Source organism: Eumetopias jubatus, unplaced genomic scaffold (assembly GCF_037043125.1).
Source record: "Eumetopias jubatus isolate StellerSeaLion01/CBP00866 unplaced genomic scaffold, mEumJub1_p1.0 scaffold_17, whole genome shotgun sequence".
Lineage (NCBI taxonomy): Eukaryota > Metazoa > Chordata > Mammalia > Carnivora > Otariidae > Eumetopias > Eumetopias jubatus.
Genome location: NW_028274823.1, coordinates 2,294,062 through 2,310,498, shown reverse-complemented (window position 1 = coordinate 2,310,498; position 16,437 = coordinate 2,294,062). Strand labels below are relative to the sequence as shown.

The 16,437-nt window shown below is 54.8% G+C and overlaps 1 protein-coding gene across 1 annotated transcript in view; it reads right to left on the bottom strand.

The window, feature by feature from the left end:
- Positions 1–16,437, bottom strand: part of TCERG1L (transcription elongation regulator 1 like) — a 191,018-nt gene that overhangs the window by 44,294 nt on the left and 130,287 nt on the right. The window contains exons 6-7 of the mRNA XM_028119878.2: positions 14,650–14,738; positions 1,022–1,176 (exon numbers count right to left, since the gene is read on the bottom strand). Of these exons, the coding sequence (XP_027975679.1) occupies positions 1,022–1,176; positions 14,650–14,738 (244 nt within the window). The remainder of the gene's footprint in view (positions 1–1,021; positions 1,177–14,649; positions 14,739–16,437) is intronic.

Sequence of the window (16,437 nt, the reverse complement as noted above, 5' to 3'; positions counted from 1 at the left end):
CATATTAAATCTGCCTTTCTCAATCTCAACAGACTGCCACCAGCTTTAGAAGAGCAGCATTTTCCAGTCTCTCAGCACTGTTAAAAATGTTAAGAACACTTTTATAACACCATTTTCTAAAGTTCCAGTTAAATGCCTCTGCCTTTGGCTAAAAATGTGGGTGGATGTTGTTGTGCGTTGGCCCTCTATGATGGGAATAAAAAACATCATTGCAAACTCAATAAAACACCCCATAAAAATAAAACAAAGCCCCCTTTCAAGGGGTCAAGATCCAGTTTCCTGGCCTCTCAGCCACATGTGTGCATCTCAGGCTGGGAGGCAGCTCCTAAGCTTCCGCGCCGGAGCCAATGCTCTTTTTACCCACATGCTCAGGGAATGGGGCTTTCCCAACACCGCAGCTAATAAAAAATATACTACATCTAATCGAAAAGGATCCTTGCTGGAAATGCTAACCGTTCTTCTCTGACTCCGGGGAAATGGGATTTCCACGGGTGTCTTCAGACACAGTTACCTCTCCGCCAAGTGCCCGTCCCTCCGGCGGGAGCGCATCCTTCGGCCCATGTGGCCTTTCCCTTGAATTCAAGCACCCTTTGAATAAACAATGGATGATGGGTCCCGTTCAAAGCTTTGACATGGACGTGTGAGGTAGAAGGAAATATGCTCCTGTTTGCATGCATGTGGTCTCGCAAGTGGAGTTCATGAAACATTTGGAATAAAAATTAAATGTTGGCTAATGACCATGCGGGAAGCTTTAAGAAGTTGAGGGAACAAAAAAGCCTTCTCTGAGTTAACAACTTTGCGAAATGTGAAAAGAAAGCCCTAGCCAGCCCCCTGGAAGAAAGTGTCTTCGGCAGGAAGTGCCATAAAATCTTAACTACTAAATTCTCAAATAGTGAACACAATTCTTTAAAAATCAATTTCCAGCATAACCAGGAAAAACATGCTTTCCCTTCCCGTTCATTAGGAATACACAGTTTAAACACTTAGGAAAGCGGATGCAAACAGCCCGGTTGTTAATTACGTGTTGGCGCCTCCAGCTTGCGCTTGTGGGGTGGGTCCTCGATGATCCTGTTGAGGTCCCCGCGGTTTTTCAGGTCCACGGGCTTCTCCCACACGGACAGCTGCATCGTCGGGTTGAAGAAGAAAACCCGGTCATCGCCCGTCCAGACCACACACCTGTTTGAGTGGAAAACTCACCTCAGTTCCCCTTGAAGACATTCAGTTAAGAAATCACTGACCTGCGACCTAACCCAAGAAACGCTTGGTGCCTGAAATCCACACTTTTGCAAAGGTGACTTATGTAACTTATAAATTAAAATGACCCTGTCTGGCTTTTTAGGGGACTTTACAGAGCTTCTCCTATTTTCCCATTTGATTAACAGGTAGATACTCTCCTGATGTCCTTTTATCAGGTAGGGACAATGGAGGTGAGCAAAGCAAGCAGCTCGACAAGGGCCCTGGAGAGGGTCCTCCAAGGGCCAAGCTCCTCCCGGCACGAGTCCACCTCTGCTTCAATGTGGCTCCAACTCAGACCCTGCACTCTGGGGACCTCTAGCCGCCCACCCGGGGATCGTGTCATTTGGAGGGGGCTTCCCAGTAAACATTCCTGATTCACAGGACTTGGAGGCATGTGGGAATCCATACCCTCCCGCATCCGAGATATTAAACGGGCCACTGTGATTAGCAACTCTGGCCCTCATTCTCCAGTTTGTTTCTAGAAGAACAAAGAATTAAGCTTTGTGTTTTCATAAATAGGAATCTAAAATCTCCAAACAGAATAATATGCCATTTTAAGACACTGTCTCTGTGGAAGGTCATCAGAGAGGAGAAAAGATTAAAAAGAAGTGAAGAAAAACAGAAGAAAGAAAGGCCGTGATCTGTTCCTAAGGAGTATGAGTGGGTCTATAAGGGCCTGCGCCCCAGAACCTGGATCCAGTTGCACAGTGTCCCAAAGAACATGGCCACTCAAGGCCACCAGCCTGGCCCCTGGCTCTGTCCCGAGGGTGGGTCCGGGATGGCGCAGAGAAGCAGCCCTGTGCGGGCACCAAGGCCTGCTTCCGGTCTGCGCTCCCGGAAATTTCCCCTTGGGCAAGTGCTGCCCGTCCCTGGGCCCCAGCTTCCCACAGCGGCCTCCCAGAGCCCTACAGCCCCAGGGTTCCCAGACTCCAGACCTGGTGGGACTGAGTGGGAAAGCCCACATGTGCTGAGACCCTCTGGCTATCGATTTTCCTCTAAGGGGGAACCTCTGACAGACGGAGAGCCGCCTGCCGGGCCCTGCCTTTGGCCCTGATGACCAGCTGCTCCAGCCGTGCGTGGCTGCCCGCCATCAGGACGGAGCCGACCAGCCGTAGCCACTCCGCTCTGCACACAGGATATCCGTCTAACCTGAGTCTGCATACTCACCCAGCTAGACACTTCCCATGGGCCATGCAGAGGGCTCGGGGATTGAACCCCACGTTCTGGGACTCTGAACAGACCAGGCTCCTTCCCGGAAGTGATGCTGAGACGGTCTGTCGGACTCAGTATGCCGGCCGGACCAGGTTCGTGGGTGTGGTAAGCAGAATGAGGGCCCCTAACATGTCCACGTCTTAATCCTTAGAAGCTGGGAATGTGTGACCTCACATAGCAAGGGAGGCTTTGCCGATATGACTGAGTTAATATCTTGAGGTGGGAAATGATCCTGGATTGTCTGGGTGGGAGAGGGAGGCGGGAGGACCCCCCACTGCCGGTCTTGGGGATGGAGGAAGGACTAAGGAAGGCAAGAGGCTCCAGAAGCTGGAAAGGCAAGGAAGAGATCTCCCCTGGAGGCTCCAGGAGGAACATGGCCCACCCACACCTGGATTTGAGTCCCATGAGACCCAGGTGGGCCTTCTGACCTCCAGAATTATGAGATGCTAAATTTGTGCAGCTGAAGCCTCTGGGTTTGTGGCAGACTGGTCAACGGGGCTCACCTGTGGCCCCTCTCTGTCCTGGGCACCAGCATCAGGACCCGCCTCCAGCCAGCTGTGACCCAAACCCCAGGCACTGGGCCCACACGCATTGGCCACCACTGGCCTAGCCACTGAAGGTGGAAGAAGACAGCGACCTGCCCCCTGGTTGACATCTCCTTCAGCTCTAGACCTGTCCTTGACCTTAAGGTGACCTTGGGAGCTTCCTGTGGCCCAGGCGGCCTCGGTTTCAACCTGGGTGTAGGAGGGGGTTGGAATGGAAATGTGCATTATTCTTACCCCCACCCCCTGCTATGGGGACACCAGGGCCCTTGTCTTTATTAGAAGTGGGGGGCTCTTGGGCCCACAGGGGTGCTGCCCAGCCCATGCTGGGGCTGGAAGTCGAGGGGGGGGCTGGCAACCAGGATGTTCGGATCCTGTCTCTGCCCCAGTGTGCCCGGGTGGGTCATGCTTCACCTCTGCGGGAGGGAGGGGGCTGTGTGTCTTTGCAGTGTGCAACTTGTCCGGCATGGGAAGTTTTTATTGAGTATCAGGCTGAAGGTAAACGTGCCGTGCTATAATTATGCACAGTTCAGCTGCTGCCGGGCCTCTCCAGACGGGGTCCTGCGCCGGCGGGGACCATAAACCCTGTCAGAGCAACGCGGCTCCTTCCTGCTCATATGCGGCTCCGGGGACGGAGGGTGCCTGGCCTGCCTGGCCTCCCTGGGGGCTGCACTCCTGGCAACATGCAGCCCTCGTCTGGGCACCCCACTGGCCGGCCTGCACTCTCTGGGGCCTGGGGGGTGGTTGTCTGGTCACGAGGGCAGACTCTGCGCCCAGCTGCACCTGGTTTCCCAGGACGGTGGTTCCTGCCGTGTCAGAGGCAAGTAGGCCAGCAGCGTGCAGGAGAGGATGGCAGGTCCCGAGCCTCTTCCTATGTGCTGCCGTGAGCACAGTCAGGCTTGTGGTGCCCACGGCTGCCAACCGCGGCCCCACACGCCAGCTTCAGGAGCCTCCTCTGGCTGGAAGTCCGGAGCTCCAGGCAGCAGTCTTGTTCTCTTGTTCATGGTGTCTGATGGCACTTGGCCTGAGCAGAATATTCCAAAGCATCCCTGGCCCCCTGCGTTCCCATCAGCCCCCTCAACATAGCGTCTCCTTGGAGCCCCAACCTCACCTGGTGGAGCAGAGAATGACTTCTGCCAGGCCTGCTACAGCTAACAGACCTCACGGCACCGCAGCCCCTGGCAGCCGGGCATCCTGACCTCACCGCCTCCCCGAGCAACCCAGAGCCCCGGCCCCAGTGCTGACTGACCTGTTCCCTCCTCTAGAGCCCTCGAGGGAGAGAGCACTCAGCTGGGAGCACTACTCAGCTGTGGATTCACGGCCTCAGCGTCCTCATTTTTAAAAGGCTGATGGACGAGGGTCTACTCCCAGATGGTTTACTCTACCCCTCCCAGCTTCTATTCCACTTTCTATTCTTTTCTCTTCATTTTCCAGTTCGGTGCCAGGACCCCAGTCATGGTCATGCTGGTGTCCCTCCCCAGACCCACCTTACTGGCTGGTGCACCCATGCCCAGCCCCTGAGCTCGGCAGCCTTGGGCTCACAGTGGCATGTTGTTGGATGATGGTGCTCAGCCCATCCTGACCTCACCCAGAGGCTGTGCCTCCCCCGGGGCTGCCTGACGTGGGGTGAAGTGGTGGGTGTGGCCCACGGTCCAGGGCCCCCAGGCTCAGCCGCAGCTGCCCTACCCACTTTCCTGCTCCCTTCTGCCCGGAAATCACTCCTTTGGGACACACAGGCATCCACTCCTTCTAGGACCCTGATCAGGACAAACCCCAAAGGGGAGGAAGGACTAAGTGTTCCAGGAGACTTTCCATCAGGTGAGACAGCAGCTGGTGCCTGTGCCAGGGACACCTGCCCTCACCTGCCCCCACTGCCTCCCTCTTCCCTAGAAGACCTGCATTTTGGGTTTTCAAAACCAAGACCTGATCCCACCAAACACGGCCCTGCCATCTCTATGGTAGCTCGAGGACCCAGGCAACAACGTGAGATGTTCATTGAGAAGGGGGTGGTTAACCAGGCTCTGCAGATGTGACACAGGCCTGGGGCACTTCAGCTCATCCCACAAACAGCTGGGCCATTTCAGGGGAGAATTACTAAGGAGCTGGCAGCCTTGGAAATGCAGGTGCCTGGTGGCTTGGAGAGGTGTCTGTCTGGCTGTGGGCACAGGGAGAGGGCAGAGTTGGCCCCGGGCCAAAGTCCATGAGGGGGACCAGCCTCAGATGACCCCCAGGCTCTCCCACCTGGCTCTGGGAGACTGTCCTACCCACAGAGCATTGGCCTCCTAGGTAATCCACTGTAAGTCACTAGTTTTCCTAAGACCCAAGCAGGGTGCTGGGTCCTAAGAAAGTTCTGGTCAGCAGCGGCGGGGGGGGGGGGGGGGGGGGACTTGAGAATAAGAAGCTGAAGACGAGTGAAGACATCCACTGCTCCTGGGCTGGGCAAGCCCACGTCCTGTCATGCAGTGTCATGGGGCTTAAGAGAGATGGGGTTTCAACTCTGCGCCCTAGGCTGCCACTTACCGATCTTGTGCTGACCTGACACCATGCTGAAGGGAGGCCAGCGGGTCTCGGCAGGTGGGCCTGGGCGGGTGGGGCCCTCAGGTGAGTTTGGGCAGTAAGTCTAGACAGGTGGCTTATGGTCAGGTGGGTCTAGGCAGATGGGCTTGGGCACCTGAGTCTGGACTAGAAGGCCCAGGCAGCTGGGTGCAAGCAAGGGTCTGGACCGAAAGGTCTGGCAGATGGGTCTGGGCAGCTGTGCAGCAGGGAATTAGGGACTCTGCTGAAGCAGCCCCCAGTGCCGGGCTGACTGGTGTGAGAGGGACCCCTGGCTTCCTGGCCTCCTCTACTGGAAAGCGTAAGGTGGGGCTGCCCAGGTGGGACTGACCTCCGGCAGGGCCTGTGGGACCCACCTGAATTCCTCCCAGTGTCCCGGTTTCCAAAGAAAACCAGGTATCTCGTCAGCACAGACCAGAGCAGTCAGGGGAAGTCGGCTCTCTCAAGCGCCAAGTGCCGCGGCTAAGGGCCGCTCCCCACGGCTGTCTCTCCTGTCCCCGGTGAAACCTGCGTCCTCGACACTCGAAAACATGCTGCCCCACGGCAAGGCCCCAGATCTTCTCCCTCAGGCGGGCACGGTTCATTCTCTCACTAACTTCCCGAGGGACATTCCTCCTGGCCCCAAGGAACTGCTGTTAACTCAAGCAAGAGACTTCACATCTGGGGACATATTCGGCACAGTTCTCCCCGGATCCTGGGTCAGTCTCCTGTTTTGGGGACACACTAACTCTGTAACCTCCCGGAGCTGAGTCCAGAGACACCCCTCTAGCACCTGAATCACCGGAAGAGCCAGCACCCAAAACCACCCTGAAGTGTGGGCAGCAATCACTGCTCCCTGACTCCATCAGTGAGCTTCCAGAGAAGGGAAGAGAGGAGCTAATTAGGCACTTAATAGGGGATTATTACCAGGGAGAGAGCCGAGCGACAACAATTACCATGGCACACATTTCATCCAGGCTACAAAGAACCCAGTTCTGGTGCCACGGGGACACGTGTGGATTTGAACCAAAGAGTTGGTGGCAGGGTAAATAAACGTGATCCCCCATGAGAAATCTGCCCATCCACTTGTTACGGTTGGTTTCAAGTAGAGGGAGCCAGCTGTAACATGCAAAATTAATTTTATGTATCATTTTATGCACATTTTAAGTAATATGTATGTGTTCGCCTTCTCTAATCACGCTGCATAATATCTGGATAGCTGCCATATTCCCTCTTCTCTTTAACTGTCCCCGGATCCCAGAGGATGTAATTAGCACATCAGAGTTATTTAAGTCTGGGACAGAACATCCACACTTAGCAGCCCTCATAGATGAAGATCTGGATCCCATGAGGCTGCGCTGGCCACTATGGGGCACTGCAGGGGTCCCAGGGGCACCCGCAGACACAGGGCTACATTGTAGCTCCAGGAGCAGAGGATGCAAAGACTCGTGCTGGGTACCCGCCCCCCTCTCTCCACCTGATTTGTTCCCTCCACGTGCCCAAGGGGACAGAGCCCGACGTCCCCTGGGTCTGCCCCCAGGGCTGGGTGCCCTTTGCTCTTCCCTCCCTGTCCTCACCCCTCCTCCATCTCAGGCAGGGCTGGCCCGGCAGCACCCAGGGGCTCTGGCTGGTGCACAGGGTGGGCTGGGTGAGGGGGCACAGATTCTTGGAGGAGAGGGTAAAAACCTCCCTCCCACCTCCCCTCCCAGGATAGTGCAATTTGCAGTAAGAAGTACGTATTTGGTCTTGTCACTGTTTCTGGCACAGCGCTCCTAAAATCCTTGGGATTTCCTAGGACATGAGCACAGAGAGAGAAAGGTGGGGGTCTCTTGTTACTGGCATCACAAGTCCTTTATGCCAATGAGGTGACTTTGGGACAGCCCACAGGGATGGGGGCAGGTGGCCAGGAGAACCAGCCATGTGACTAGAGGGTTGGAAATGTCAACCCCCCCACACCGCCTCACCTCTTGGGATGGGAGTCGGGGCTGGGGGTTGAATCCATCAACAACGGCCAATGATTTTGTCACTTGTGCCTACAGGATGAAGCCTCCATGAAAACCCAAAAAGAGGGGGGATCAGAGAGCTTCTCAGTTGCTGTTCCCATGGAGCCTGGGGAGAGTGGCCCCCAGATGAGGGTGTGGAAGCTCCTCACCCACTCCCCACACCTCGCCCATGCTTCTCGTCCATCTGGCTATTCCCACGTTGTATCCTTTTATAATAAACCGGTAATCTAGTAAATAAAATGTTTTCCATGAGCCACTCTAGCAAATTAATCCAGCCGGAGGAGGGGGTCGTGGGAACCCCGGATCTATAGCCAGTCGGACGCAAGCAGGGGGGACAGCCTGGACTTGAGATTGGTGTCTCCAGCGGGGAGGGGGCGGTCTCGGGCATGGAGCCCTCGAGCTGCGTGGGGGGCCTGAGCCGTCTCCAGGTAGACAGGGTCAGAGTTCGCCTGCAGGGCACCCAGCTGGTGTCGCGGAAGGCTTGGGGTGGGAAGACCCACAGCAGGTCATGGCAGAAGTGAGGCCCAGGAGACCCGGGAGGTGCCTTTGTCTGCACCTCCTCAGCCGGCTCTCCACGCCGCCCACCCTGGGCTGCAGCGCCCACCCCCACGGCGCTTATTCAGGGAAGAGCTCAGGGATGACCAGGTGACACCTGCCCTCCAGACGAGGGCACAGCTGCTCACAGCAATGACTTGTCTTCGTGGGGACACGTGTTGGCACGTGTGTGCTCAGCTCTAGGACGCGGCGGCCTTGCCATGTCTTGTGAAGACCGGTCAGGATGGTGAGCTCACAGTGTCATTCCAGACAGAAGATGTTCCAGTCGCCGGGCCGCGTGGGTGCCACCGGGGAAAGGCCAGGATGCTGAGGGCGCATGGCCCGGACAAGGGACAGGGGCGGCTCAGCACCCTGCGCCCTACGTTCCTGGGAGAAAAGGGGCCCCTGCTCCTCCGTCTGAGGGAAGGCTGCCCATGGGGATGAAAAGACGAAGCCTGCGGGAAAGGCAGGGTGGCAGCTTCTGGGCTCTGTCCAGCCTGCGGCACCCGGGGAGGGCGTCTGAGCTGATGAGGGTCCACGAGCCGTATGTGCACCGGTCTCTGCTCCTGAACACAGTCACCTTAACATCTTCATGCAAACTCCTGGAAGCATCTCTCCATCTTTGGTTACTGTATTTGTAAATGTAGTTCCCATTTTCAGATGAGTAGCGGAAAGGCGGCCGGCAGCAATCCACAGAGCTGGGCTCCCACTCCAGAGTCCTGGCTGTCTGTCTGTTCAGCCTCTCACACAGGAAACGCGGACGCCCAGGACGTGTGTTCTCAGCACCCGAACGAGGCCCAGAACAAAGTCCGTGGTGGCTCCGTCTCGACTGCAGCTCTGGGTTTCAGGAGACTCTGTTTTCTGGAAAGTCACGATGTCACCTCCACGCCGTGGGTCCACTGGAGCCTGGCGTCGGCGACCACAGGGCCTGCTCCTGCCCCAGGTCCCTGACCGGTCGGGTGACGCAGGCCAGGGGCCCACAGCGGCCCTCACGCCCCATCGCCGCGTCGGCGTGAAAGCAAGCCCCCTGAGGACTCCTCAAAGTGAGCAGGGAGCAGAGCGGGAGAGGCGCAGCTAACGGCCCATCCCAGGAGCTGCCCGCTCGGGAGCCTCTTAACTGTGGATTGAAATGGCAGCCTCCTCACGCGCCCCCTCGTCTGCCTTAACTACGCCACTGACATTTCACTGAACATTAGAATCCCCTCCCCAGCAAGTAATGTCTCACCTGTCCCTTCCGTGACATAATGAGAGACTCGATTATGCTAAGGGGACAGAGTGACATTTGGCTTCTCCTCAGCGGCGTGTGCGCAAGGCAGGGAGGGTGTACGGGCCCCGTCGTGGTGACTGAGTGCACACGTCCCGCTGTGTGACAGCCCAGCGTCCTCTTCACTGCGCTTCCCGATTACTTTGCTCCTGTCAAACCTCATCCATACCTTTTAGGCTTTGGGGAATTTTCCTTTCTTTCTGGAAAAGTTCTACCTTTATCCAAGAACATGTTTTTATATTCTTTTAAAGTCAAACGTGTCCACTACCCCTATTTAGAAAAATCCAGAGAACCTACTATTAAAACATCACACTCAGTGGATTTATATCACGAGTGAATAAAAGGATGCCGTCAGTGCGTGTAAGATGGCGAATAAAGTCAGAATAAATAGCGTGCTATGAACATAAAGTCAGGGGGAGCGGAGAGTGCACCTGGGGCATGGTGCCTCTAGGCACCCGCTCAGAGGATGCCCACCCACTCCACGGCAGAAGGCTACACCCGCAAAACCGCCTCCTTCCTCACGGCAACTGCACGGGTGGGCCTGGCCGGGAGGCGGCACCTGCTGACTGGCGGAGTGAGCACATGCTGGTGCTTCGAGCTCTTGTCGGTCCCTGGTCCTAAGCCACTGTGAAAAGGACTCGGGGTTTTGCTACAAAGGCATCACGGACACAAAACTTAGGTACCAAGTCAATCTTGACCTTTTGGAAAATGATCTTATTTCAAAACCAATGTTCATTTTTTTTAATTTTACAAAAAATAGTGAATTATTTGTAAATCCATAATCTTTTAGAGAATTGTAAAATGTTAATTAATCATTGGCAGCGCCATTGATTGTCCATTGAGCCAAAGGCTCATGAACTTTACACTTTGTTTAACGGTTTTTAGGTTTTTTTGTGTCTTCAACCATGCCAAGGAACACATTTTAATGACGTTCCAGTAACAGAGCGGCTGAGTTGTCCCAGAATGGCCATGCGGGTCAAAAGCCAAGTTATAAAAAAGAAGGAGTACAGGCAGGAGAAATGGAGAAACAGAAACCCGTAAGAGACTGAGCAGCGCTGTTCCGGAATGACCACACGGAAGACGGGAGCAGATTAGAAAGGACAGCTCAGGTTAGACCGTGTCTCTCCCTCGAGCTCCCTCTTCCATCTTGAGGCCAATAGGATGTCCCCTTCTGTGAAAGTTCATACACAGTCTTCATTTTCTCGTGTCTCCTTAAACGCCATGCGTCAGATTATGGCATCCTTAAACCCTCCCGCCGGCATTAAGCTCCTTCCGGGTGGCGGGGCTAACCGGAGACATCGTCCCGGGCTCCGGAGCCGTGTCCGTGGTTCAGCTGACAAGGCAGGAAGAACGAGGGTCGGTTCCTCCCCCTTGGCCACCAGGTGCCCTGGCACCGGCCTGGCATTTCGGAAGGGCTCGTGGGACGCTAGCATTTTTGAGAAGGCTGTACGTCGGGCCGTGTGTCTTGGCAGCCAGAAGAGCAGAGAGAATCGCAGGCAGGTGAGGATGATCACGGAAGCCACCTGTGTGCGGGGGCGATCCACTCGTGCTCAACAGCTCTCCGGGACGGAACCACGAGCAACAGCGCCTTCCCCACTCTCACTTCCAAAGCAGCGGACGCCCCCCTTGGTTTTCGTGGAGGCTTCAACCTCTCACGGCAAGCTTCTCCTTTACCACTACGTTGGGGCGGTCTTGGGTCTTAGCGGACCCTGCCCTCCTCCCACACGTTCGATTGCTCACCTCCAATTTGGTAAATACGTGATCACAGCGAAAAAGTTAGCAGAGTAAGAATATTTTGATTTCCCTTTTAGGGGCACCTGGGGGGCTCAGTCCATTGAGTCTCTGTCTGCCTTCGTCTCAGGTCGTGATCCCAGGGTCCTGGGATCGAGACCCTCATCGGGCTCCCTGCTCCACAAGGTGTCTTGGTCTCCCTCTCCCCCTGCTGCCTCCCTGCTCATGCGCTCTATTTCTCTGTCTCAAATAAATAAATAAAATCTAAAAAAAAAGAATATTTTGATTTCCATTTTACATGTTCTGAATAAATTCCAAAACTTTTTACTTCTTTATTGTGACACCAGCTGTCCCCACCTGGCTCTGTGATGGTCACGAGCAGTCCTTCCCAGCCTGTCTGGCCTGCCTCACCTACCCTGAAACCTCTAGAATCTTCTAGAAATCCCAAGTTTTCTCCAGAGAATGTTGGTCTGAGGCCAAGGCTCAGGTTCACAGGTGATGTCTCATTGTCGGATCTGACCTGAGGCCTCACCCTTCCCTCCAGAGGGAGGTCTGCTCCCAAAGGCAGGAATGGGGCCTGCCCGACTGACGGGACCACCGTGGAGAGGGCATGCCTGCAGGGGAAGACAAGAACCAGATTCCCCAAGACTCGAGCAGGGAGCCCTGGCACTTGACCTTGAGAAGTAAAGAGACTCAGTGAAAACACAGAGCTCCTGGGGGGCGCTGCCACTCCGCGGTCACCCACCTGCACCTGCAGGACCTGCCGGCATCCCCAGCTCACCTCCAAGGGACCCAATCACAACCCACCGTCCCCCCACCCCAGGTCCACACGGAACACCTCACCATCACGCCCTCCTGATCAGAGAGGTGGAGGTGTATTCCTGGAATATTCCCCACCTGGATGAGGTTGTCCCCAGCACAACATGGGCAGATTCAGATGCCTTGACGCACAGGGGGCCGGCGAGGGCGACAGGGCACGGAGCCAGGGTCCTGAACCTCCCGTGGATCCCTCTGCCCTCCGACTGCCTGAGGACCGACCGACCAGAAGAAGGGCCAACCAGCAAGCAGCAAACCGCAGGGCAAGGCTGTCAGGACTGGCTTAAGTAAGGGAAGCAGACACAGCTCCCAGGCGGGAGGGCGCTTGCCTGGCCACAGACGGTGGGGTCAGTGCGGTGCCCTGGGACTAGGCTCCCACACGTGCGATGCCAAGATTAATGCGGATGTCAGACCACGCGGCACGCGAAGCCCCCTCCCAACTGGGGCTCTGTCCCTCAACACTGCCCTCACTTCAGACCCGGATGCCAATGGCCTGGCTGATGGCAAATGTGGGGGTTCTACAACTTCCCCTCGGGTATGATAATTTGCTAGGATGACTCACAGAGCTCAGGAGAAAGGTTTCCTTGTGGTTACAGTTTTATTAGGAAGGATCCAGCTCTGGAACAGCCTGATGGAAGAGACCAGACAAGAGAACGAGGGAGTGGGGGCCCCTTCCCCCGCGAGGTCGAGGGTCCGTCCTCCGTGTTCAGGGGACGTGCAAACCCAGGCTGGAAGGCGTGGTGGGGGTCTGTCAACACTCCCGTCCTTAACCCAACAGCTGCTCGACAAAGCCAGGCCACTCTCCTTCAAGGGCTGAGTCAGAAAAGCTGAGTCAGAAAAGTGCAAACGGAGGAGCAGAGAGTGCACATGGGCAGCTTCTCTATAATCTTGGGGGAGGAACGCACAGGTTCCAGCTGGCAGGCCTGACTCCCACCCAGAAAGCACGTCCTTGGGGCCAGGAAGCTGTCCGTGAACGGGCCGGCCCGTGGTGCCCTGCAGAACGGTGACCCTGCCCGCGTCCATCCTGCTGGGGAGTCAGCCAGAGGACGCCAGACTTCAGGCTCCACCACGAGCCGCTGCCAGGGCTGGAGGCCCAGGGAGGGCACATGCTGATTCATAATTTATGGACAAAGGACCCATGCTGCGGCGAGTGACAGTGAGGGGCCTCCCTGATCCCACCTTGCAGTTTGCATTCTCTATTTAGTAAATATTACTGAGGAAGGAAAACCGTGGCCTCACAATTAGAAACTTCCAATGCTCAAGGTCATATTTGCTACCGAATTATAATCCTCCAAGGGCCACTCACCTGTGCTGCATTTACCCCAACCCCCTAAACAGAACTTGGAAAGTGTGCCTACCTTAGAGATACATTGGAGAGACTCTGGTAATAGGGGACCCCAAGCAGTATTTGTGGCGTAATAAAAAATACGTATTTGGTCTTCATTCCTCATTCAATTCCTGGCAAATCACTTGGCCAGTGATCCAATCAGTCATGCCTTTGTAATGCAACTCCCATAAATAACTGGGTTCGTGAACTCATGTCCTGAAGGTGCTGCTCTCAGGGGCCCGGAAGCTCATGGACCTCCCTACACAGCTCAACCGCTGGTCTCTTCCATTGGGCTATTCCAGAGCTGGATCCTTCCTAATAAAACTGTAACCACAAGGAAACCTTTCTCCTGAGCTCTGTGAGTCATCCTAGCAAATTATCATACCCGAGGGGAAGTTGTAGAACCCCCACATTTGCCATCAGCCAGGCCACTGGCATCCGGGTCTGAAGCGAGGGCAGTGTTGAGGGTCAGAGCCCTTTGCCCCTGGGTCTGGGGAACTCTGCGTCGGTGTCACAACAGACCTGAATTGCAGGACACTCTCTAAGTGTTAGGATGACTAGAGAACTGAGTGTGAACTGTTGGCAGAAGAAGGCTCTTCCCCAACGGTATGTTCAGCTGAAGACAGAGGGTGGGGGCCGCCAGGGCTGGCCGTGCAAAGAAGGAGTGCGTGCCCAGGCTCTCCAGTGAAGAACATGATTCACCAGATAAGCAGGTGCTCAGGGCAGAGCCACAGGGCCCAGCAGATACATGCCCAACGTGCCCTTCCAGCATCGCTGGTCACCGGGGACACCATGCAAGGCTGGTGTCACACTGAGGCCATCAGCAGGTGGCTGTTCCTGCACAGAGGGTGCCTGACGCAGACGCAAGGGCGCCGTCTCTGTTGTCTGAATTAGCTGTTCCTTCCAGCTCTGTCCTACCCTCTAATCTTCAGGTTTTAAAACTAATTTTTATTATAATAACCTTTTTATTCTGCTTCCAAATTACTCCATTATAAAAGGACATTTTTAAAAACCAAAGACAGAGGCTCCCTGGTGGAGGGTATGTTGAGTACAGCATATACTCAAAGATCAAGGATCCTCCCAGGGCAGCTGGAGAGAGTCAGACACATCTTTAATTAACAGTCATTCAGTTACTGTGTCCTTGGAGTAGAGGGAAAAAAGCTCTCTGAAGCGTAATGCATGCTACATTTTCTTCAGACACCATCTTTCACTGAAATATATGCAACAGCTTATTATTTTAATACAGATGCGCAAATGTCTGGGAACAGAATAACCTATCGCTTAAATGCTATTTTTCTTTCTGCAGAATGTCACACGGTGTGGAGCTGTGGCTGCCACAAGTTGCAAATTAATTTTTTAAATCCCTGTATTACTTAAGGAACGTGCACTTTCTCACCGGTGTCAGCAAGCAAGTGCCGGGTGTCGTTGCTCTCAGGTCTCGGGGCGTCTTACCAGGGGGATCCGGGCACCGGGGTGGAGGCCACGGGTCTGTCTCCCTCGGCCGCACTGTCCTCTCTTGTGACTAGTATCGATGGAGGCTCCTTTCAACAGAAAGAGAAGGACAGCGCTGTTTTTTTGTTTTTTTTTTTTTTAATTTAAGCACTCATCTTCAATTAGGCAACCAAGTGGAGAATAACAAGTCTCCTGCAGACAGACCTGCCTACAGGACCCACTGATGATGGCCTGCTCAGTACAGCAAAGCAAAGGGAACTGAGCAATTATGCTGAGAATACGGAATCTAAGGCACAACAGACCATGCTGAGTAACTCAGACAAGGGCATCTCCCTAATTACCCGAAATTGGCTAAACTATCTGCTTTTACAGACACGGAGACAGGAAGCAGTGGCCGCGAGATTGCTTCTGGATGCCTTAACATCTCGTGGGTAAAACATCACGCGGATTCATCTCCAGAAATGGGCTGACCCAGAGGCTGGGGTCCAGGGGTTCCAAAACTGTGCACTGTGGCAGGGACCCTGGAAGCAGCAAAGGGTCCTGGGTGCTGGACCCTGGAAGCAGCAAAGGGTCCTGGGCTTGCTCATCCCGGGCCCTCGAAGGCAGGAGGAAGACACAAGCCCCCTTCCTTGCAGCATCTGTGAGGCTGGCCGCCCCTTTCTGGGCATCTAGCTGGGGGCAGCGTTCAGGGGGCGTATGACATGGTGCAGGGGATTCTGGGGCGGAGTTGGGTTTGAAAAATCACTCTGTCTCTGTTTAGAAAATAAGGAATGTTTGAACATGACACCACCTAGAAGAAAATGAAGATTTATTCTCTAATATTAAGAAGAAAAAAAAAAAAACCCATGGCTGGGACACTTGCTCATCGTTCATTATGGATACAATTTGTAGAGAAGTGAAAGTTGCTTGAGGATAGACGCCACGGAGCGGTTACAAGGCCAACATAAACGCAGACCGAAGGTTTGGATTAACTTATTTAGCTGCCTTCCTGTGGGAGGAGTGCCGGCTCTGTGCCAAATGGAGGGAAAACAGAACCAAGTCGCTGCAGGTGTGACGGCAAAGCCACGGTGAGGAATCTTTAAAAACGCGTCACCTCCGGGGCAGCCACAGGAAAGGGAGTCGCATCGAGCACAGTAAACTCTCGCGGTGTGTGGGGGGGGGACGATGTTCTCCTTTTCCCGGCTGCTTCTGTAGTTTTAATCTCAAAGTTAGAATATTACGATACTGGGTTCTCTTTCTCTTAAAAAATCAGGTGAGATTTAAAAAACACAAGGACGTGGTTCAAAACAAGAACCAGGCTCTTGGATGAGAATGTCAGGTGCAATTAAAGCTCTAGATTCCTTGCATAAAAGGAAAAAACAAAGGATGCCATCTTGATTTCTACCATGGCTTGTGCCAGGACATTAAGGGACACTGTAGGTGAGGAGGTGGTTAACCGCGTGTTTGGACGGTCCGTGGGGCCACGCCGCCGTGTGCGCACCCACGCGTACCTCGGCCAACACTCACGTACACCGTGTCAGCCTCCGTTCAAACAGAAGAGCTGGAAAGGCAAACGCTAAATTATGGACGCACTGAAACACGAGATTCAGACAAGAAGTTCAAAGAACGCTGAGTGTCTCAGAGCCCAGGGCAAAGAAAGTCCCACGCGAGGAAACGTGGCGCTCTGTTGGGCCACCCCCGTTGCCCCCGCCCACCCTCAAGACGGGGACTGGGAAGGGCCCCCGTGGTCAGGCTTGAGTGGCCAGTGCGAGCAGAGCCGGCCGAGAGGAAGGACAGGAGTCCTGAGCG